The sequence below is a fragment of the Pseudophryne corroboree genome, chromosome 2 (assembly GCF_028390025.1).
Source record: "Pseudophryne corroboree isolate aPseCor3 chromosome 2, aPseCor3.hap2, whole genome shotgun sequence".
NCBI classification, from domain to species: Eukaryota; Metazoa; Chordata; class Amphibia; order Anura; family Myobatrachidae; genus Pseudophryne; species Pseudophryne corroboree.
The window spans coordinates 210,176,342-210,198,459 of record NC_086445.1 but is presented as its reverse complement, the minus strand read 5'-3'; the positions used below and the strand labels follow the sequence as shown (position 1 = coordinate 210,198,459).

General features: G+C 44.0%; 1 protein-coding gene across 1 annotated transcript; it reads right to left on the bottom strand.

Annotated features, from left to right (window-relative positions):
- Positions 1 to 4,983: 4,983 nt before the first annotated feature.
- Positions 4,984 to 21,946, bottom strand: LOC135050653 (chymotrypsin-like elastase family member 1). Its single transcript, XM_063957080.1, has 9 exons — positions 21,857 to 21,946; positions 15,973 to 16,092; positions 14,330 to 14,427; positions 12,929 to 13,029; positions 11,048 to 11,173; positions 9,527 to 9,663; positions 8,297 to 8,442; positions 5,962 to 6,111; positions 4,984 to 5,092 (listed from the first exon to the last, which is right to left on the bottom strand). Exons 2-9 carry the CDS (start codon positions 16,010 to 16,012, stop codon positions 5,084 to 5,086), a joined length of 807 nt encoding a protein of 268 aa, XP_063813150.1. The 5' UTR covers positions 16,013 to 16,092; positions 21,857 to 21,946; the 3' UTR covers positions 4,984 to 5,083.
- Between the last annotated feature and the right edge of the window lie 172 nt (positions 21,947 to 22,118).

Here is a 22,118-nt window from a genome sequence, read left to right as displayed (position 1 = left end):
GTCACATGCAAAAAAAGCAGCAGCCTCTGTACTACTTACACACTGGGACAGGACTCAGGAGGACTGTGTGTGTGTGTGTGTGTGTGTGTGTGCGCGCGCGCATAGACCCTCATTAGATAACAAGTTACACAGGACTCCGACACCACAGTGATCCCACTCTGTGACACTTGCAGCTATTTCCACCCTCCTATCTCTCCTCTGGTTGGGAAGCTCCGTCGATAGCTCATGAAATCTGATACTGCTGTTGCTCACATTCTGGATGTCTGGTTCTGCTGCTGCATAAGAGGGAGTGATGTCAGTGTGCTCTGGACGGGGGCCCCCTGACAGAGGGGGGCCCGAGGTACAGTATGCCCTGCATCCCCCCCTTAATCTGGCTATGCTCCTAGGGCTGACTCTCAGGTAAGCTGATTCTCAATTTGGGTGTATTTCTGTATGTGCCTTTATCACGAGGCCTTACCATAGACAATTACATGGCCCAGAGTGGATACTGTTATAATGCAGTGTAGGCACCACCAGTGTCAGAGAAGCTGTGAAGTGGCCTGAAGGCTTACCATGTATTTGCAAATGCATTGCAACCAAAATCTCTGTATTTGTATTACCGTATAGTTTTCAAATCTTGTCGCAGGTACAATTCAGAGTGCTGGGGGACACCTGGGGGATAGCCCCTTTCTGTTTTCTGTTTATCCCCTCCCTTCCATGCACCTAAAGAGTTTTACCAATTTGATTTGAGCAGCTTCCAATTTATATATTACTTACTGTGAAATTGCTGTGAATGTTACAGTACTGTAGACATTATACCATTGGGCGTATTACATGTTGTTCATGTAATATAGCGATTTATTGGGAATATATATTACTAGTTAGTCACTGGATATATTACATGTTGCTGGAATGTTTCTAAAAATGTACATACTTTAGTCCCGATTGGCAATTACTGGGAATGTTAAATTTTATTAAACAATTACTGGTACTTTTACAACTTGATAAAAAATAGATGATTGATTGGCTGATAATTGCCAGATAGATTGGACATGGGGTAACATGTCGGATTACCACCCAAAGCCCAATGTTATTTTAACCAGCCACTCAGCAAGCAGGGTTCTGTTTATTGGTATTTTATTAGCCTACATCATTTTGCACTGCAACATGTTATGGTATATGCACATTGGGGGTCATTCCGAGTTGATCGTACTCAGACATGCGGGGGGATGCCCAGCACAGGGCTAGTCCGCCCCGCATGTCAGTGCACCCCCCCCTACCGCAGAAGTGCAAAAGCATCGCACAACGGCAATGCTTTTGCATTGCAGAAGTACCTCCCGGCCAGCGCAGCTTCGGCGGTTGGCTGGGAGAACCTCTCCCCTGCCCGGGTCACAGTGGCAGCGTGTGACGTCACGCAGCCGCCGCGGCCCGCCCCCCCCCCCCCAACGGTCCAGCCACGCCTGCATTGGCCAGACCGTGCCCTCTAAATGGCGGCTTAACGCCGCCGTACAGCCCCCTCCCGCCCATCAACCGCCTCTGCCTGTCAATCAGGCAGAGGCGATCGCTAGGCAACGCTGGCCTTCGGCCGTCTGGCATGCGCTGGCGCATGCGCAGTACTGAACCGATCGCACCGCTTTGATAAACTGCAGCGTACAGTTGGGTCAGAATGACCCCCATTGCCATTAGGAGCATGCTTCACAACCATTCTTCTTAATATGGGATCATTTGGGAGAGCTAATTTTATTGAATGTAGTGGAGTCAGTCTATATTTATGTACCTGAACCAACCAGTTTTCTAGTAACTGGTGACATCACTGGGTAATGCATAATTTTTTGCCACTTAATACCGGCTAGTAACAGCTGTGAATTGCCAGGCATAGGTTTCATGCATATCATGTACACCAACTGAATTGCTGCTTCCACATTGTGTACATAGGTGAAGGTAGCTACATCTTTGGGGTAAATTTACTAAGGTCCCGATTTTGACCGAGATGCCGTTTTTTCATCAAAGTGTCATCTCGGTAATTTACTAAGCAATAATCACGGCAGTGATGAGGGCATTCGTAATTTTTTGGAAGTCCAACAAAAAAAATACAAATGAATACACCATCGGTCAAAACGCGGCTGTTTAAGTATGAATCTCGGTAATTTACTAAGAAGTGCAAAGCAAAAAAAAAACAAACACTGCCGTGAAAAATTACAACTCGTAAAAAAGTGCTAAAAAAAACCAGACCTGCTTTTTTAATCCGTGATTGTATAGGCATGCAGGGATCCATGAGATCCGTGCATGTATATCAGTGGGAAGGGGTGGAAAAGTGGTTATTTTCTAAAAAAAAATTGCGTGGGGTCCCCCCTCCTAAGCATAACCAGCCTCGGGCTCTTTGAGCCGATCCTGGTTGCAGAAATATGGGCAAAAAATTGACAGGGGTTCCCCCATATTTAAGCAACCAGCATCGGGCTCTGCGCCTGGTCCTGGTTCCAAAAATACGGGGGACAAAAAGAGTAGGGGTCCCCCGTATTTTTAAAACCAGCACCGGGCTCCACTAGCTGGACAGATAATGCCACAGCCGGGGGTCACTTTGATATAGTGCCCTGCGGCCGTGGCATCAAAAATCCAACTAGTCACCCCTGGCCGGGGTACCCTGGGGGAGTGGGGACCCCTTCAATCAAGGGGTCCCCCCCCTAGCCACCCAAGGGCCAGGGGTGAAGCCCGAGGCTGTCCCCCCCCATCCAATGGGCTGCGGATGGGGGGGCTGATAGCCTTTTGTGATAATGAAAAGATATTGTTTTTAGTAGCAGTACTACAAGGCCCAGCAAGCCTCCCCCGCATGCTGGTACTTGGAGAACCACAAGTACCAGCATGCAGCGGAAAAACGGGCCCGCTGGTACCTGTAGTACTATTACTAAAAAAATACCCAAAAAAAGACAAGACACACACACCGTGAAAGTAAAGATTTATTACATACATGCACACAAACATACATACATACTTACCTTATGTTCACACGAGGGTCTGTCCTCTTCTCCAGTAGAATCCAAGGGGTACCTGTTGAATAAATTCTACTCACCAGATCCCGGGTCCCAGGGTCCTCGGGGCAACCATTTGTAATCCAGGTACTTGAATAAAATAACAAAACGGAAAGCCGAGCCACGAACTGAAAGGGGCCCCATGTTTTCACATGGGACTCCTTTCCCCGAATGCCAGAAACCCACTCTGACTGATGTCTAAGTGGGTTTCTTCAGCCAATCAGGGAGCGCTACGTTGTAGCACCCTCCTGATCGGCTGTGTGCTCCTGTACTGTCTGACAGGCGGCACACGGCAGTGTTACAATGTAGCGCCTATGCGCTCCATTGTAACCAATGGTGGGAACTTTCTGCTCAGCGGTGACGTCACTTTAGGTCAACCGCAGGGCAGAAAGTTCCCACCATTGGTTACAATGGAGCGCATAGGCGCTACATTGTAACACTGCCGTGTGCCGCCTGTCAGACAGTACAGGAGCACACAGCCGATCAGGAGGGTGCTACAACGTAGCGCTCCCTGATTGGCTGAAGAAACCCACTTAGACATCAGTCAGAGTGGGTTTCTGGCATTCGGGGAAAGGAGTCCCATGTGAAAACATGGGGCCCCTTTCAGTTCGTGGCTCGGCTTTCCGTTTTGTTATTTTATTCAAGTACCTGGATTACAAATGGTTGCCCCGAGGACCCTGGGACCCGGGATCTGGTGAGTAGAATTTATTCAACAGGTACCCCTTGGATTCTACTGGAGAAGAGGACAGACCCTCGTGTGAACATAAGGTAAGTATGTATGTATGTTTGTGTGCATGTATGTAATAAATCTTTACTTTCACGGTGTGTGTGTCTTGTCTTTTTTTGGGTATTTTTTTAGTAGTAGTACTACAGGTACCAGTGGGCCCGTTTTTCCGCCGCATGCTGGTACTTGTGGTTCTCCAAGTACCAGCATGCGGGGGAGGCTTGCTGGGCCTTGTAGTACTGCTACTAAAAACAATATCTTTTCATTATCACAAAAGGCTATCAGCCCCCCCATCCGCAGCCCATTGGATGGGGGGGGACAGCCTCGGGCTTCACCCCTGGCCCTTGGGTGGCTGGGGGGGACGACCCCTTGATTGAAGGGGTCCCCACTCCCCCAGGGTACCCCGGCCAGGGGTGACTAGTTGGATTTTTGATGCCACGGCCGCAGGGCACTATATCAAAGTGACCCCCGGCTGTGGCATTATCTGTCCAGCTAGTGGAGCCCGGTGCTGGTTTTAAAAATACGGGGGACCCCTACTCTTTTTGTCCCCCATATTTTTGGAACCAGGACCAGGCGCAGAGCCCGATGCTGGTTGCTTAAATATGGGGGAACCCCTGTCAATTTTTTGCCCATATTTTTGCAACCAGGATCGGCTCAAAGAGCCCGAGGCTGGTTATGCTTAGGAGAGGGGACCCCACGCAATTTTTTTTGGGGATTTTACAGTGTTTAATTTAAAAAAAAAAAATGAACCCCAGCACGGATCACACAGATCCGGCCGAGATTCATTGTAAAAAAGTCGGCAGTGTTTTGCTAATCACTGCCGTAAAAAAAAAAAAAAAAACACGAATGATATCGACATCGGAACAAAAGAAAAACCCGAATACGACAGCTTAGTAAATCCGTCGTAACAAATTCAAAAAGTTGCAGTTTTACACTTTCGATGTCATTCGTGATTATTCTCCCACCAAATCGGGAGAATTACGACTGTTAGTAAATATACCCCTTTGTGTGCAGGCTTCTTTGAGCAATGACGGGTTTATGGGGGAAGGTAAGAGCCAATGTCCCGGATGGAGAGTATCAACTGGTGTACTAGTAGCCATTGTTATATATTGTTGTATACTATTTTAGATTTTTGCTTTAGATTTTATCCTATTCTGTCCATCTCTCCTTTATCATTTTGATATTTTCCCTTTAAAAAGAAGTAAAATAAATGATACACATCTGAAATGAAGCACGTATAATAATATTGTCTTTATTGTATCTTTGATTTCATAAAGAGAAATTTAATATTTTCCCTACAGATACTGTATCTTTGATGTTACCAAATCTTCACTCTGTATCACATCAGGCAAGGTTAGATGTTCTGCAAGATAGACAACATAAAAAATGAATTAAACTTAGATCATAGTTTATTGGCATTGTTGAAATGTTTAACATGGAGCTATATTTCACACATATTATATTTATGCTATGAACTACTTATGCTGATTCACCTCTTGCCTTAAGTCAAGTTTAAATATTCTTGCTGTAATGCAGTTCCCCACAATTTGTGTCTAGAGCGGTCATGAATACACTCCACGTACAGTATGTCTCTTTGCTCATATTTTCTTGCACCCCATAGAGGCGTGCAGGAAAATGGACAAGGATTGCTCACTGTTGTAAGTGGTAACGGGCTCAGCTAGACATTGCGGTGGCATATCACAGAGAATTCAAATTGCCAATACTGGTTGACAGCATCTTGTTCTTGCCTTCTAAATGTTCTAATTATCTAAAGAAGGTAGAATGTTCTAATGGTATAACTGGCTATAGGTTAGTCTAATTCAATGAATATTATTCTAAGTGTTCTTACTGGCTACAAGTTGGCCTAACTATGTGAAGGCTCTGTACAGATGGTATTGCTCTCCATCTTTGGTATGCTGCCAAAGGACAATTAGTTGTATTTTGCATACAGTATGAGCTGTGTTGCGGAAACTAATAAACACAGAAGTTAGCATACTGCAGATGGAGAGCAATGTCTTCTGTACACACTCTGATACTTCAACGGGTTATATAGGTTGTGTCTAGTGACTGTACATTCTCCTATATACAGTATAAACACAACAAAATAGGCACTGCCATCCCAAGTAAACTAACCTGTGGGGTTTGTGAGCACATATAAATGAAAATATACATGTAGAAAAGGAAATTAATAGCTATGTTCCAGAAACAAGTTATCTATAAGTAAATACTTACACTGTTGATCCAGGAAGTGTAGGCAGATACTCTGGTGAACACTGTTGGTTTAAGGTAGGCGTTGCATCCAAGGGAGGACACAAAGCTAGTCACACCATGGACTTCATATCCGCTACCGGCTACACAGTTCAGGGGTCCACCGGAATCTCCCTGAAAAAAAAGAAATATATGTTTGTGACATCTGATAATAATTCCATAACTTTTCATTCAATTTTTTAATTCAAAGGTATTTTAAACAGTATTGAAATGTATCTAAACTTCATACCTTGCAGTAATCCAGTGACAATAGCTAACTCTTCCAATACTTAATTCAGAACTGTCCAGCTAGAGTATTTGAACCTATATCACCTCCCTTCTTAAGGGTGACATTTTTCTACTCTCTATTCCTGGACCTAATGGCCTGGAACCAAAGCTCATATGAACTACTGCCCATTACTTATGAACTATCAAACCATAACACTTCTTTCTGATCTTAGTAAACTACTGAAAAAAACTGGCAGTCAACCCAATCTGTTGATAATCGCCAGCACTTCATTGTTTAATCATGATCACAACATGGATTCCACAAAGGCTACACAGTGCCACTACTGCCCTCCTAAAATGAACCAATGCTATCTCGATTGATATGGACTCTTATAGGAGATATTTTTCTTGTTGTAACAAAGTCTTCTGCTTTGGTAATCCACACATTTGTTTTTAAGAAAAAGACGACACTTCACTGATTTGTCTGCAGGTGCAACAGCATAGTTTAAATACGTGGATATAGGTGTACAGTAGTTGGATGTTTTAACTGTGGACCATCCAGTTCAGGGGTGTCTTAAGTGTTGATGGAGCCCGTGTGCAGTCTCCTTCTGGGCCCCCTCCACTCTAGCCGACCAACAGCATATTTGTGTTTGGACTGTGTGAGCCTGAGTTCTAGCAGACTCTAGCGCTGTGCTAGAGTCTACTATGCATGTCTCTGGCAACATGGGAACGCACCATTTTCTTAGTGCTTTTGCAGTGGTACCGATGCCAGCACGTGACTCCGGAAAGGTAAGTGCTGAATAAATGAGTGCAGCATGTGTGGAGTGGGTCCCCCGGGACCCAGGGGCACATGTGCATCACACACACTGCACCCAGTATAGATACACCACTGATCCAATTACACCTTTATAGCTCAGTCACATCTCAGTCTCTGAATCTTCCCTTCATACACTGTATGGGACAGAGCCTGTAATGCAATCTGCCACATTCCTCCCATGGGTCGGTTTGCTTAGCCACACCCCTCCCATGAAGCCACGCCCCATTGTGCCCACGGCCGCACCGGGTGCATAAGAGGTGAGTGACGCCTCTGCCCTGGACCTAGGGGCCCATGCAGACTGCACACACTGCACCCAGTATAGATACACCACTGATCCAATTACACCTTTATTGCTCAGTCATATTCATCTAAGCCTCTGAATCTTCCCTTCATATTTGGACACAGCCTGTACTGCAATCTGCCACAATGCCTCCTCATCCTCAACAGTTTAAGCTTTATTGCCAACTCTATTCTGATTTAAACTGGTTTAACTACTCCAGCTATTGATTCTTCTAAGTGTTCAGTCCTCTAATTGAAAGTGTCATCAGAGTAGGTCTGTCACTGATCATTATCTCTCTGTAGCCCTCATATTCTTCTTTTGCAGATTATCATCCACATAACAAACAACTTTTCTCATTTCTAAATGCAGAAACAACATGCAGAGCAAGCCTTCTCACATATGATGGGGATGACTTATCAAAGCTTGGAGAGAGATAAAGTACCAACCAATCGTCTTCTGCAATCACACGCAGTCTGTAAAATGACAGGAGCTGATTGGTTGGTACTTTATCTTTCTCCAAGCTTTGATAAAGTTCCCCTGGGATGCCTAAAGATTGGAACTCTGTGGTTTGCTCAATAAAACATCCAACCAGGTCCATTTTAAGAAGTGTCTCTGCACCTGTGTGACCTAACATGAACCACTGCCAGTCCCACCCAAACTAAACCATGCCTGTTTTACAGGATTCAATTCCCCTTTCACCCTTTATATCTTCTCTCCATATGAATGCCATTGTTTCACAATGTCTGGTTTATTTTATACATTTCTATTTCAGATTTGGTTTCTTTTCAACTTTTTCTTTTATTTAACAAACTAATTATTTATTTACCAGTTGACTTATGTTGTGAAAGTCCCTTTGGGCATTGCTCTGTGTAGTACACCCACACAACAAACACAAACAACCTAAAAATACTGTAAAATAATGTAGATGTCTATTTATAGGTACAATTTAGCAAAACAATACTTGTAATAAGAATCAGCATTTTTATAAGCCTTACATTGCATCCAGCCTGGGCTCCATTACCACCAGCACAAACCATAGTGGTCTTGACAGTGCTGCCCCAGTAAGAGCCGGTTGAGCAAGTTGCGTGGGCCACCACGGGCAGAGGGGCCTGCTGGAGGATGGATGGCAGAGATCCACCGGCTGGAACAGAAGAAATAAGAATACAATTATTCACCGTAGCAGGCAAACAAGTCTGTACTTAGCGTTTACACTATCTTAGACACTGTGAGTAATATACTCTAAATCAGATATTGTGCACACCCTTTGCTCTATTGTTATTGCTGAGAACAAAGATGATTTTTATAAAGATCAAATTGAAAATAAAAATATTAGGAAAAAAAGAAAATTTAATCAATATGAATAATGCATGTGATATGTATCCACTAGCATGTGGTACCATGTGATGTCTAGTTTCCTGCATGGTAAATACAGCATTGCTGGAAAGAGGCAACTTTTTGTAGTTCGTTCTTTACAGGTAAATAATTGTCAGTAACACCATGTCACTATTTGTGGCCCCTATATAGACGCTTCATGAATGCCACTTTTATTTCTCAAAATCCAAAGCTGGAAATATAGAAATGTCATTTCTATTTGTGCACGATAACCCTGACAGCACTCACTCTAATACAGTTTTTTATTTCTTCATCCAGCAACCTACACCCTGTTCAGCAACCATTCAGCTTTATGCAACATATATTTATCAAATACCATGGGTAAAATGTAATAGCCTGTGAGAAGAAGCCTGTGCGGGACATTGTGCGAGTTTGCCCAGATTTTTAAAGCAGCAATCATTTACATAGCAAAACGAGATTGGTTTTGCCTTGTAAATAATTGCTTCTTTAAAAATCCGGGCAGACTAGCACAAAGTCCTGCACAGGCTGCATCTCACAGGCTATTACATTTTACCCCATATGTGTACCTTAATTATCTATGTACATATTTATTATTATTATTATTATTATTATTATTATTATTAACTCTTTATTATCTATATAACCCATAGTATAATGACTACAGTGTCCATGTCACATTGCTTGGAGCTCTCTGACCCAACCCAAGAAGCAAGGTCTGTACACTGCAGGTAACAAAGGTTAGAGGGCACATGATGTATTAGCTGGTAGTCCTAGCAGTGGGACTTCCCCATTCTGTTACTATACATGCAATCTGGTTTCTTGGACAATTACATAGACAACCAATTACAAAGCTATCTTGGAGGATAACTTACTAGTGGTTCTTCCCCATCCTGAAATAATGCAGTTGTGGTTGTTACCCAGAACAACGCCACTAGCGGGCAGGGCAGCCAGTTTCACGTAGCTATTAATAGTAGCGCTGGATGCCAGATGGAGGACGGCAATATCATAACTATATGGGATGAGAGAAATAAACTTGTAATAAGATCTCATACCTATGCAAGATTGTTTTTTGTTTTATCTTTCGTCTATGGGTCTTTCCATCTATCATATAATCAGCATTAGTTGTTTATGTTTTGCTGCTCTGGATTATGACATAGCCCTGTGATACTTTCTTTACTTAGGGCCTTATACAGGTTTGTTAGCAAACCAAAAAAGTAAGCAATTGGCAAAACCATGTTCCACTGCAGGTGGGGTAGATGTAACAAGTGCGGAGAGAGTTAGATTTGGGTGGGGTGTGATCAAACTGAAATCTAACTTGCAGTGTAGAAATTAAGCAGCCAGTATTTACTCCAGAGCCGGATTAAGGGGGGGGGGGGGGGGGGGGTCTCTGGGGGATCTATAAAAGGGCCCCCCGCCAGCCACCACAGATTGGATGCTGACCTGGGCAGAGGTGACCGGGGCTCTCTCCTGAGGCTCAGTCTTCAATCCACGCCCAGGAGAGAGGCCCCCGTACTGACTGCCGCGGACCGCACCCGGCTGCACAGATTGGGGCTATCACTGTCTACACCCGGCAGCACTCAGGAGAGAGGCTCGCGCCGCATCGACCGCCACTCTCTGCATCAGGCAGCACCACGGCTGCAATCCAGCTAGGCCCCCGCACTGACCTCCATGTTCTGCAGCCCTGCTCCTCCGGCTGCTGACTACCCAGCATGCTGCTGCAGTACCAGCCCCGGAATCATGAGATCCCCAGGTCCCATCTCCTGCCGGCTGCCCAGGAGGTATAGTAGGACTTGCGCTGGTGCGGACCGGGGGGGAGGGGGATCCTCCCTGTCTTAGGTGCCTCGGGCCCCCATAAATCTTAATCCGGCCCTGATTTACCCTGCACAGAAACAATATGATCCACCCTAATCTAACTCTCTCTGCACATGTTTCACCTGCCCCACCTGCAGTACAACATGGTTTCGCCCAATTGCTAACTTTTATGGTTTGCTAACAAACCTGAATAACCGCCTGGATACAATAATATCCAGAGACCAGCTTTGTATCATATCACAGAGAAACAAAGTGAAACAGTGGCCTGATGATATAATAATATGCCTGAAAAACAAAGATGGTACCAAGAGAAAAAGTTATGTATTTAGCAAAAGCTGCAAGAGAATGGAGACTACGAACAAGTTAATAAATGAAAGCCTACTGAAGGAGAAATTCCCCTTCAATGGGAAAGTTTTCCTGTTAAAGTACTGAGGTACTGAGGTCCTTCCCTTTAAAAAGTTAACTGGAGAGTGGAAAAGGAAGTCTTATTGCTGTTTGTGCTCAGTAAATGTGATTTGCCAAACAGTAAATCTACTCAGGAGCAAACTATATGTTACTCTTAATTTGTGTCAGAAACGTACCCGGCAGCAACATTGTTGGTGTTCCAGGATGCATGAATACGGATGGCTGACACTGAGATAGTTTGCTCTGTTCCATCATTTGCGCTCAGGTTGTGTTCTCCCAAGACCACACGGTAGGTGGCTACCCTAAACAGCAGGTAGAAATAAGCAGACAGACTTAGGTCACAGTTTATAGAGATACCAGGTTCTAAATACACTTTCAACAAGAATCCTAAAATAACAGATCAATGCGCCGTTCCCATTAATATAACTGTTTGCGCAACATCGCCCTGTATAGTGCTCTGCACTAAATAGAGATACTTTACGCCTTAAATGAGCTTTTGTATTAGGGTAATTTACTTTGTCTGAATTGCAGTGAAGCAGGGCAGTGGGGTCTATGCAGTGAAGCAGCGCAGTGGGGTCTATCTTACAGCACCATGTATAAATACTCTCGTATTCTAAATTGCCATGGGTGAATTAAAAAACAATCTCTAGTTACTTTGTTCTATTGCATTTAAATTCTTTATGAACCTCATTTATTTCTTCATAGCTGCCAACAGTCCAGAACCTAGAAGATCATGTTGGGATTAAAATGTATCAGTGGAGTGTTCAATTATTGTGTCAGTATTTTACCTTGTAATATAGGATGTATTATTTATTATGTAACTGATGATAATAGGAGGAATTAAGGCTTCCTTTACTTTAGTAGATAAGTTAAAAGCAAATTTATTTGTGGTTCGTAAACATTTTCCAAACTTCTCATGCATACAACGTGGCCTTAGTACATGTGTGCAGAGTACAGTAGCATACCTCCCAAATGTCACGATTTTCAGCCACTGTCACCATGCCCCACCGACAGCCACAGTAGGGGAGGTTAAACACTGAACAGATGTCATGTGCATGTGCACAGGATCTAATTAGTGTGGGGGTGTGAGCCTGGTTGCAGCCGAACTGCTTGGGGTGTGCTGGAACTACCCCAGACTGATGGAACTGTGGGCGTACCACAAGACCTAGCCCTTTTGGCACACACAGGGTCTAAGGGGCAGATGTATTAAGCCTGGAGAAGTGATAAGTGCAAGATGATAATGCACCAACCAATCGGTTCCTAACTGTCAATTTTCAAACCTGTAATGATTGGCTGGTGCGTTATCACCTTCCACTTATCACTTATTTATCACTGCTTTATCACTTCTCCAGGCTTAATACATCTGCCCCTTAGTCTAACTCCCAAATGTTGGGAGGTGCGCAGTGGGGGTGTCGAGAGACAAGTCAACAGCACCCTTTAGAGATATGTCCTATTTAAACTTATATGTATAAACAAAGTAACTTTTTATTCTCCCGGATTCCCTAGATATGGAGTAATGTCCGAGTTGATGATGATAGTTACAATAGTTTGACCCAGGGCATATCTATAAACGGGATTACAAGTTGCAGCATCCTATGCAGCCAGACATTCAGCTGCACGAACACAAGTATACTGATGCATGTTTTATGGGGGGAGTCGGGGGTGTTTCAATATAGATGTGTCCTCTTAAATTTTTACGGCAATGCATACTATCCCAGCATACAACTCGTGGCATATCAGGTCATGTGTCTGCGCATGCTCACTACCGCTGTGCCATACACTGCAATGGCTGTGATGCGTACGCACTGTGATTCCGCTACAGCAAGCTGCTATACATGGCAAAGCTGTAGCGGAACACAATAATCTGTAGATTGTGAACACAACATAATGTATTTCTAATTTATAAAACATGTCCTTGTGAACTGATTTTCTGGCTTCAAATGTATTTGTAGAAGCTTTAAATATTATAAAGCCTAGCTAATATCTAGCAGTCTCCTTTAAGAGTCTCAATAAGAGACCTTTTACCATGAACCTGATATTGTTTCTGTGTCTGTTACCTGTCCACACAGTGAGCAGCAGTCAGCACACGGTTAGCACGGATCAGAGTACCTCCACAGGTGTGGTACCAGCTGCTGCCAGAGATGTATTGGAGAGATATCTAGAAGATAGAACATATTTTACAGAACAATTTATAATTATATACTTCCCTTGCCCTTTTTAAAGAAAAGCTATTCAATGGGAGGAATTCAAATGTTTGAAAAGTTGGTTGGGTGTCTGTCTATTAGATAAGAAATAACAGACATCTAACTTTTCAAACAATTGAGTATCCACCTTTGTATTTAAAATGGATTGGATAGAGACTTCACTCCACAAAGAGGTACAGTTAAAAAAAAAAAATCACCATCTGGGAAAGTTACTGTATATTTATTCTTTATCTGATGCTACCAAGTCCCAAATTCAGACCTGCTTTCAGACCATACAATGGTATGAAAATCGTATATTGTTGAATGATCCCCCAGTGCAGATGGGATAGCTCCTTACACCCACTGTGTCCCCTGTTGGGGTGAGAAAGTGATAACTATAGTACAGTAGTCGCTGTTTTAGTTTCTTTTTTCCCCCACTAAGCTCACTGCTTCTTTTCCCCATTTACATTTCCCTTGCTCTCTTTTCATATCTCTCCCCCCCCCCCCCCCCACCCCACAAATGTATTTCTCCTTTATTTCTCCTTTTGTATAACGTAAGTTCTTCTTGAGGTTATCAATTCAGGAATGTATGAAAAGTGCAAAAAAGAATGGATGATAGCTTTGTTTCTTCCTTTTTACTGGATGACCCTGGGGACTCTCTTATACATTGCGGTGTGGGTGGTCTTCAGTATGCCGGCTGTCAGGATCCCGGCGCACAGTATACCGGGGGCGGGATCCTGACAGCCGGCATACCGACACTTATTCTCCCTCGTGGGGGTCCACGACCCCCCTGGAGGGAGAATAAAATAGTGTGGCGCGTAGCGTGGCGAGCGCAGCGAGCCCGCAAGGGGCTCATTTGCGCTCGCCACACTGTCGGTAAGCCGGCGGTCGGGCTCCCGGCGCCAGTATGCAGACTGCACCATATTTCCAGCGATATCTTCAGAAAGATGACGCCATCAATGCAGATCTGCACATGCACCAGGCATGAGGGAAAGGGGGCACTGTATGAGGTGGTAGTGTCACCCACTGCACATTGCCACCCCATTATAATAAAATGCCTCTGCACATGTATGATCATTAGACGCCATTGCTGATAGTAATTTACATCAAGCAGCCTACTCAGTCACTGATTACTACTGCAGGGTGATAATTGGTGCAGGCTTCAGGGGCAGCCCTGACAGAGATGAAGCTAATAAATCACAAATAATCACTATAGTACCCGCCCCATGATTAGTTCACATTATGGCTATAACAGCATTTGGTATAATCGCTCACCTGCCATGGCCAGGCATTTTTGCCTGCATTTGTTCCTCCTACCACACGTGCATTGTCTGCAATGTCCTCAATGTACTGAACATCAGCAGAACAATATCCTAAAGATCAAAAAGAAATACATCCACTGTGTTAATACCTTAATATGAGACACATGATTAGCTCATTAAGCTGTGCATATTGCAATGTGTCTGCTTACTATATGGTACAGTACATAGAAGTTCTGCTTAAAAGTTGAAAGAATCAGTAGTGAATGGGGGTACTACAGCTTCCAAGAGTGCTATGATTAGGGATCAAGAAGTTAGGGGGCCTATTTATCTAATGAATTCCATCTCTACATCATCCAGATAGAGCTTCTCTCCATACTACGCCTTGTGAAGATGGCGCAATCCCACTGTCCTCTAAGGGTGTAGCCTGGCCAGAGAGTTGTTGTTGACTTATAGCATAGTGTAATTTTCAATAGCAGAAAGTGTAGGCTGTAAAAATCTGTTACATAACATAAAATAATAAAAGGTATAGGGTATAGAGCAGTGGTTTCTATACTGTGTGCCTAGGCACCCTGCGGTGCCGCTAGGCTCTTGCAGGGGTGGCTTGGGTTGATGGTCCAGGACCAAATCAAATTATTTATGATCAAAGTGACAGGCAAAACCAGCGCCAGTGGCTGCCAATCATAAAACATGTGGACAATCAGAAGCACAACTGTACACACCACATAACTGATCATAAGGATGACATGTAGGCACAATTTACCTATTATTTTTTTCCAAATATATCAATAATAAACTTTTATCCTAGGGCTACCATAATAAAAAACTGATTTCATGAAAATTTGGCAACCACTGGTACAGAGTTAAGCTGACACATGCATCTACTTAAGTTGATTCTAAATCTATGATTATATTTCTGTGGTATAATCTATTTGTTTTCAATATGACTGTAAGTAAAAAGAAAAACAATGATTACATCGCATGCACATTACAGGTTAATGAGACAGAGCAGAAGTACGTCTGCATTTTATGAGTAATATAGGATAGTTGTAGCAGCATTAGGCGCTAATCACATAACACAAATATTTTGATCAGTTTCAAACTGATCCTTTTGATGAACATTATCTATCCATTCTGAGTTGAATAGTCACTGACTTGACCATCAATATTTGGTTGTATTGGATCTATTTGGAAGCTTTTGTTTTGGGGTAAAAATAGTGACCAATGGATAAAGTCAACAATGTGAACGGGCGGCACAAGACAATATTATATAAGACCTTGTGGAAAATCAAGAACACTTTACAGTACTCAGATCACCACATGATGCACCAACCACAATACACGTCAGAACGTTATTATTCGTCTTTATGGTTAATGGTCTTCCTGTTCTAACTTGCATGTATCATGTACAAGATGTACCATGCTCTTCTGAGCTCATGGATGACAGATGTGATAGTGTAACATTAAAGTTACAATGATGCCCATATAAAAAAAAGTGATAATTGACCCTTTTGAGAATGGAAACATTTTAAAGAGTTACTATGTGTTTGGCAAAACATTTAACAACAAGGCTCACAGATAAATCACGGCACAATGAGTGCGTTGAAGACTGACAGACAACGTGCAAGAGAGAAGGTCACACTACAAGGTGTATCTTACCAACGAGGACGAGGACAGCGAGTAACAGGAACTTCATCATCTTGGATCCCTTGCAATAGTTGTGCAGTGAAAGTATAACTGGGATTACTCCTTATATACTATACAGTCACAAGGAGAATGCTGTGGGAATATTCTCAGATGTTACTGTAGCTATCTTAATTCTCATTTGTTGTAACTATTTCTATTTCAAGGATATTCTTATATTTCCATAATCAGCGCTTACTAGACATGACCAAGGGAATCAACAGTTTATTACATGTAAGAGAAATGGTATTTTTATTATCAGTTGTAAATGGGATGCAGGTATTAGCTTTATTAGTTCCACCTATACACCCTGAGCGCCTGCCTGCTGCAGAGCATGCATTACGGTATGCCTGAGAAAGATCACTTTTTAGCACATACAGTATATTGCAGTAAAGTGTTGGACTTCATAGTGAATAATATTCCATGAAAAAAAAGATCAGTAGCATCTCCACCACTTCCAATATCCAAACACCTAAATTGTGCATGTGGCTGGCAGTTGATATTAATTTGGTAGCTGGACATTCCTATAGACTGTAAGCTTGCGAGCAGGGGCTTCCTACCTCTATGACTGTTTGTTATTACCCAGTTGTGTTTTATTATTGTGTACAATTGAAAAGAGCAATGGAATTTTCTGTGCTATATAAGAAACTGTTAATAAATAAATAAATAATATATAAATGTGAAAGCCCTCACTCACTCACTCACTCACTCACTCATCACTAATTCTCTTACTTCCCGATATGTTAGGAAGATTACAGTTAACATAGGTATTCATCAGGTTGGAAACAGGAAAACTACATAATTCAAATTTTATTAAACCTCCCCTAAGGGGATGATCAGGGGGTTGACATAATGATGTCATTACCGATGCGTGACTTGCTTTGTGTGAACGATAACAGCCAAACGGACAATCGGATCAAAATTTGGATTACATCTCCAGTGGGTAGAATGTAATAAACTACAAAAATGGTCCTGTCACTTTTTACTGTAGAACCATGGATTAATATTTACTTACATTAAGACATCTCAAATTTGCATCTCTATAGATTTACCACATTTTTAACACTCATTTATATTTACAACCGTGAAAATCAGAAACTCCTGTACAAAGAATGAGTAGATCAGCTAGTCTAAAATATGTGCATTGTATTAAATATAATGTTTATAGTTATATTTTATTGTGTTCCCTTTTACTCTAACAAATAACATATGCGTTTCTGTATGTGTTTTTTTTATATTGTGTTATATACATATACCCATGCACGGTTTCTTTTCCCCTTTAATTATGTTTCTATTAATTTTCTGCAACTTTCCACCTTTCTTATATAGTGTCTCTCCCCAATTTCTATATTATGCAGTCTCTACCTGGCAGTGCATTATCTCAACTACACACTACCAAACTTGAAGTGATTCCAGCTACACATAGAAACATAGAATTTGACGGCAGATAAGAACTACTTGGCCTATCTCAGTGGCAAACGCAGGATTTTCAGAGGGGGGTTTACAAATGCAATCCACAATATCCCTGTGGAAAATTGGAGCAAGCGTGGGAGTCTGGGGGAGCGGTAGAAGATCCTAGTTCCGACCCCAGACATTAATGTACACATTGGTCTTTTTTATACTCTGAATACTGTATGGAATACAGTATTAATATTTAACTCTATAGATGGTCTATAGTTTAGGCTGTATTAAACATATTTAAGTAATATAAATGCAATAAGTGGTCAGTAAAAGGTTAAACACAGCATAATGATTGATTAAATAAATAAATAAATAAATATACAAACTATAGAACCAATAGGAGACAAAAATGCACTTTCTAATCACACAGTCTTCCATCTCATGGTAAGACTCCTGTCTCTTCTTGCTGAGAGCTACTCTCTGGTCCAGTGCATTGATTGATGGCTCAGAGCCAGACACACAGCAAACTTGGTAGAAGAAACTGCTGCCACTGGGCATGTTGGGGTGGCAGCTGTAATCATCATATCACATACTATTGCTATTGTGCTCATAATTTGATCCGCTGGCAAAAGGGAGGGGGGTTCCCGGCAACCAGAAACCCCCTCATGCATTTGCCTATGCATCTACATACCTCCCAACTGTCCCGATTTCAGCGGCGTGTCCCTCTTCCAAAGGGACAAAAGTTGGGAGGTATGCATCTAGTCTGAGCCTTCTTTAACCATATTGTTAGTTACCTCAAACCTTATTTGATTCGTTCTTTGTAAGGATATCATTATATCTATCCCAAGCATGTTTACATTGTGCTACTGTATTAGTCTCTACCACCTCTGATGGGAGCTGTGGATACTGTGGGTGAAACTACAGCAGGGGTCGGGCATAAATTGTTGCAGAAAGCGTTAACCAGTTTAAAAAGAAAACTGTCAAAGTTTGGGCTGTGTGCACGCGTGTGTGTGTGTGTGTGTGGGGGGGGGGGAGGTGTTATTATAACGTGTCCATCTACCATATACGTTATATGATAGCCCTGCCTCAGTCACCTCAGTGTACAAATATAGCAGCCTCTATGGTTGCTGCAATGCACACGCGTACAGAGCCGGAGCTTCCACTAGGCAGCTGCCTATGGGCGTCGGGACCTGAGGGCGGCCTGCTGAGGCTGCCTGGAAGAAAAATGTCTCTGAAAGACCAGGGTTCTATTGGCGTCCATAGGACCAGAGCACTGTGTATGACCATACAGCTGCTCAGGGAGTCAGACACAAGTGACTCCCAGCCTTAGAGATCAGCAACAGCGAGAGGGGAATGATGCAGCGCTGACAGCTTCACAGGCACTGCACCAAAGAGTGAGGAGGATGGTAAGTCATGGTAACATTGCGCATGCACAGAAGCTGTACCATGCCGGCGCTGACTGCTCCTGGAGTGGCGTGTCACTGTCGCTTGTAGTTTGGTGAGTTCTTGCCAGTTACCGCCAAACCGCAGGGCCGTCTTTTCGTATGGGCTCAGTGGGCACTTTTCCAAAGGCCCCAGGAGTATAAGGGTGCTAGGCTGATAGCTGACGGTCCTCTCTTTCCAGGGATACCAAATTTTTGAAAATCAGCCTTGGGGAACCTGAGATATCCAATGTCAAAGCAGTGGTCTCCATCCAAGCCTGTTACTTGCTCTTCCCAGCCAGATATCTCAGGTTCTGTCTGACTTAAAGTTTTTCTGAGGGTATACTCCAAAAGCTTTGACTCTCCCGTTTCAGTGGACACTGGCAGCTTGTCTCTACTGTGCCCAGAACCGGAGTTATCAGCCTTCCAGCAGCTGCTCCCTGCTCCAGCTCCACACGCCTGGTATACAGTTTTATATTTTCGTCGGTGGATTGCTCTGGCTTCTGAACTCTGATTCCCAAGTCCCCAGTACCTCCTGGAAGGTGGGACTCTCTAGTTGTTTATCCCATTGGAAGCTAAGAAATCTATTTCCAGGAACTGGAGATATTTGCAGTCAAGTATGTTGCCCTCCCACTGGAAAATGATGAATATTAAGCACACTCCACTATCCACCCCTCTCCTACGTATTAAACACCCCTACCACCCTGGAAGTCATGTATCAGGGACCCTTCTTTCAGCACAATGCCCCCTTCTACAGCTTAGTTTTCTCCCTCGTGCCCCATCTGTGCAGTAAATTAATAATTAGCAGAAATTACATGCTGAGTGAAAGATAGAACACCACCTACCGCCCGCGGGACTTTAAAGCTGCCGCTGATAGCACCCCCCACCCTTACTGCTGGAGGATGGGTAGGGGCCCCAGTGCATTGCTGTGTCCAGGGGCTTACACTGCTGTTAAGACAGCCCTGCCAAACCGCCTTGACCAGAGCCGCCCACCAAGGACAACAATAAGACCCAGAGCCACCTGTGGAGTAGGAGAAACTAATACGAGGTGAGAGAAGATACCCCCACCTTCCCCCGCCTGTATAGCGCCAAACCACCCGCGCAGTGCGGAATCCTGTACAACTTCACACACACATACTTCTCCCCGATTTTCCCCAGGTGCTGTGTCCCAACTCCCCCTCTTCACCCTACTCATGTCCCCATGTTGTGTGTCATTCCCCCTCATGTTTCCAGGTCTTGTGTCCCAACTCCCCCTCCACCCCACTCATGTCCCCATGTCACCAACTTCCCCCTCATGGCCCCAGGTCCTGTGTCCCTCCTTACCCTCAGCCCTTCATTTCGCTAGGCCTTGTACCCCTACTCCCCATTTCCCATATCACTCTCTCACCCCTCATATGTCGAGGTCCTTTGTCACCCTCCTAAGACCTGTGTTTCCCCCCCTTCATATCCTCAGGTCCTGTGTCCCTCTCCCCCTCATGTCTTGTGTCACCCCCTTCCCCCCTCATTTGCCCAGGTCCTGTGTCCCTCACCTTCCCCTCATGTCTTGTGTCAGCCCCTTCCCCCCTCATTTGTTCAGATCCTGTGTCAACCCCCCCAGGTCCTTTGTCACCCCAGAAAGGGCTTCACCTAATACTTCTATATAAGAATGGAATGGGCTGCAGCAGCCCTGCATGCATACTAATCACAGCAATGACTAAGTGTGTTCAGCTGGGACGAGTCACACCCACCAAGGGCGTAGCTGCCATTGGTGCGGGCAGTGCAGCTGCTATGGGGCCCAGAGCTGAGAGGGGCCCACATTCCCCGTCAAAGTTACATTTGTTATATACATTTTTCACCATTGGGTGGTACGTAGGGGTCCTTTCAAACTTTTTCCTTGGAGCCCCTGGACCTGCTTATTGTAGTGTGGTATAAAATGAACTGGAGAGCATTTTAATGTTATATAATATGAACCGGGACACTGTAATGAGGCACAATATGAATAGGGAGCAATATATATCATAATGTGAATTGGGGGTACTGTGCGGCATAATTTGTACTCGCAGCTCTGATATGTGATATAGGGTGAACTTAAGCACGCCTACGATTCATAAAAGAAACTAGGGCACTACTATGGGGCATAACATTAAATAAGGCTCTACTATGGTTCAGAAAATGAACTAGGGCACTATTACAGGGCATAAAATTAACAACTGCTGCAGAGAATTGCCTCTCTAGAAGCATTGGGACGGGGCCCATTCAAAATGTTGCTATGGGGACCACAAAAATCTGGCTACGCCCCTGACACCCACGATTGCACTATAGGAAGTATATGCACAGTGGTTGGAAATATATGCACAAGCACTTATACACACACATGCCCTGCAGCAAACATTGCAGGAGTGACTAGCTGCAGCTTATATGACGGCTCATACTCTACATCTGTACATAAATACACACACACACACACACACACACACACACACACACACCTACCTAGGTTTGCATCAACTCATGCTTACCGACTTTCTGGCAGCTCTCTCCAGGAGAGAGCTGGCAGGTCAGCTCAGTGGAGGGCCAGGGCGGGACAATGACGAGAAGAGGGGGCGGGGTGGAGGCAGAACGGGGCGGGCGGAGGTGGGGTGAAGGCGGGTCAAGGGGCGTGGTTACCCCTTCACAACATTTAAGCCATGCCCCCGCTCTGTAATGCCACTACAACCGGCATTTTACAGCAGGGGGCGTGACTATGATGATGCGATTCAACAAGAATTGCGTCATCGACTGTCCGGACCGCCCAGTTTACACTCAAAGTGGGCGGCTGGGCAGGGGGGAACAGCAAAATCGGGAGAGACTTGTCTGCAGTTCCGAGGGGCCGGGAGGGTCACCCGATTTTCTGTGAGAGTAGAAAGTATGCATCAACTACCTCCCTCTCACACACCTATACCCCAGCCACCTACTTCACAGGCAAATATATTCCTGCCCCAGTCACCTCCTTCTCACACATACACCCTAGACCTGTCTCATTCACTTCCCTGTGACACACATATCCCTCAGCCACCTACCTCTCACATATATCCTCCTGCCCTTTCACCGCCCTTGCACATCTATGCTGTTAAGCAGCTGGAGTTTCCAGTCTGATAGGCAGTTTGCTGTGATTCTGTGATATGTGGTTTAAATTGTCAGTTGTTTTGTCTCCTCCATGATGGCCGCCATTATGTTGAGGACATTTATATACAGTTGTACACTCCAGGGACGTGCAGTGAGGTAAATGGCTGAGGAGGCATTGGCTAGTACCAGAGCCAGATTTACACACAATTTATGAGC

Bases quoted from the DNA above. Each gene is read 5' to 3' on its own strand.
- LOC135050653 (XM_063957080.1), bottom strand. From the start codon at position 16,012: ATGATGAAGTTCCTGTTACTCGCTGTCCTCGTCCTCGTTG. The intron at 13,030-14,329 runs GTGAGCGATTAT...TCTATCTTCTAG, and splicing joins AAAATGCCTGGCCATGGCAG to ATATCTCTCCAATACATCTC. The intron at 9,664-11,047 runs GTACGTTTCTGA...CATCCCATATAG, and splicing joins ACCAACAATGTTGCTGCCGG to TTATGATATTGCCGTCCTCC.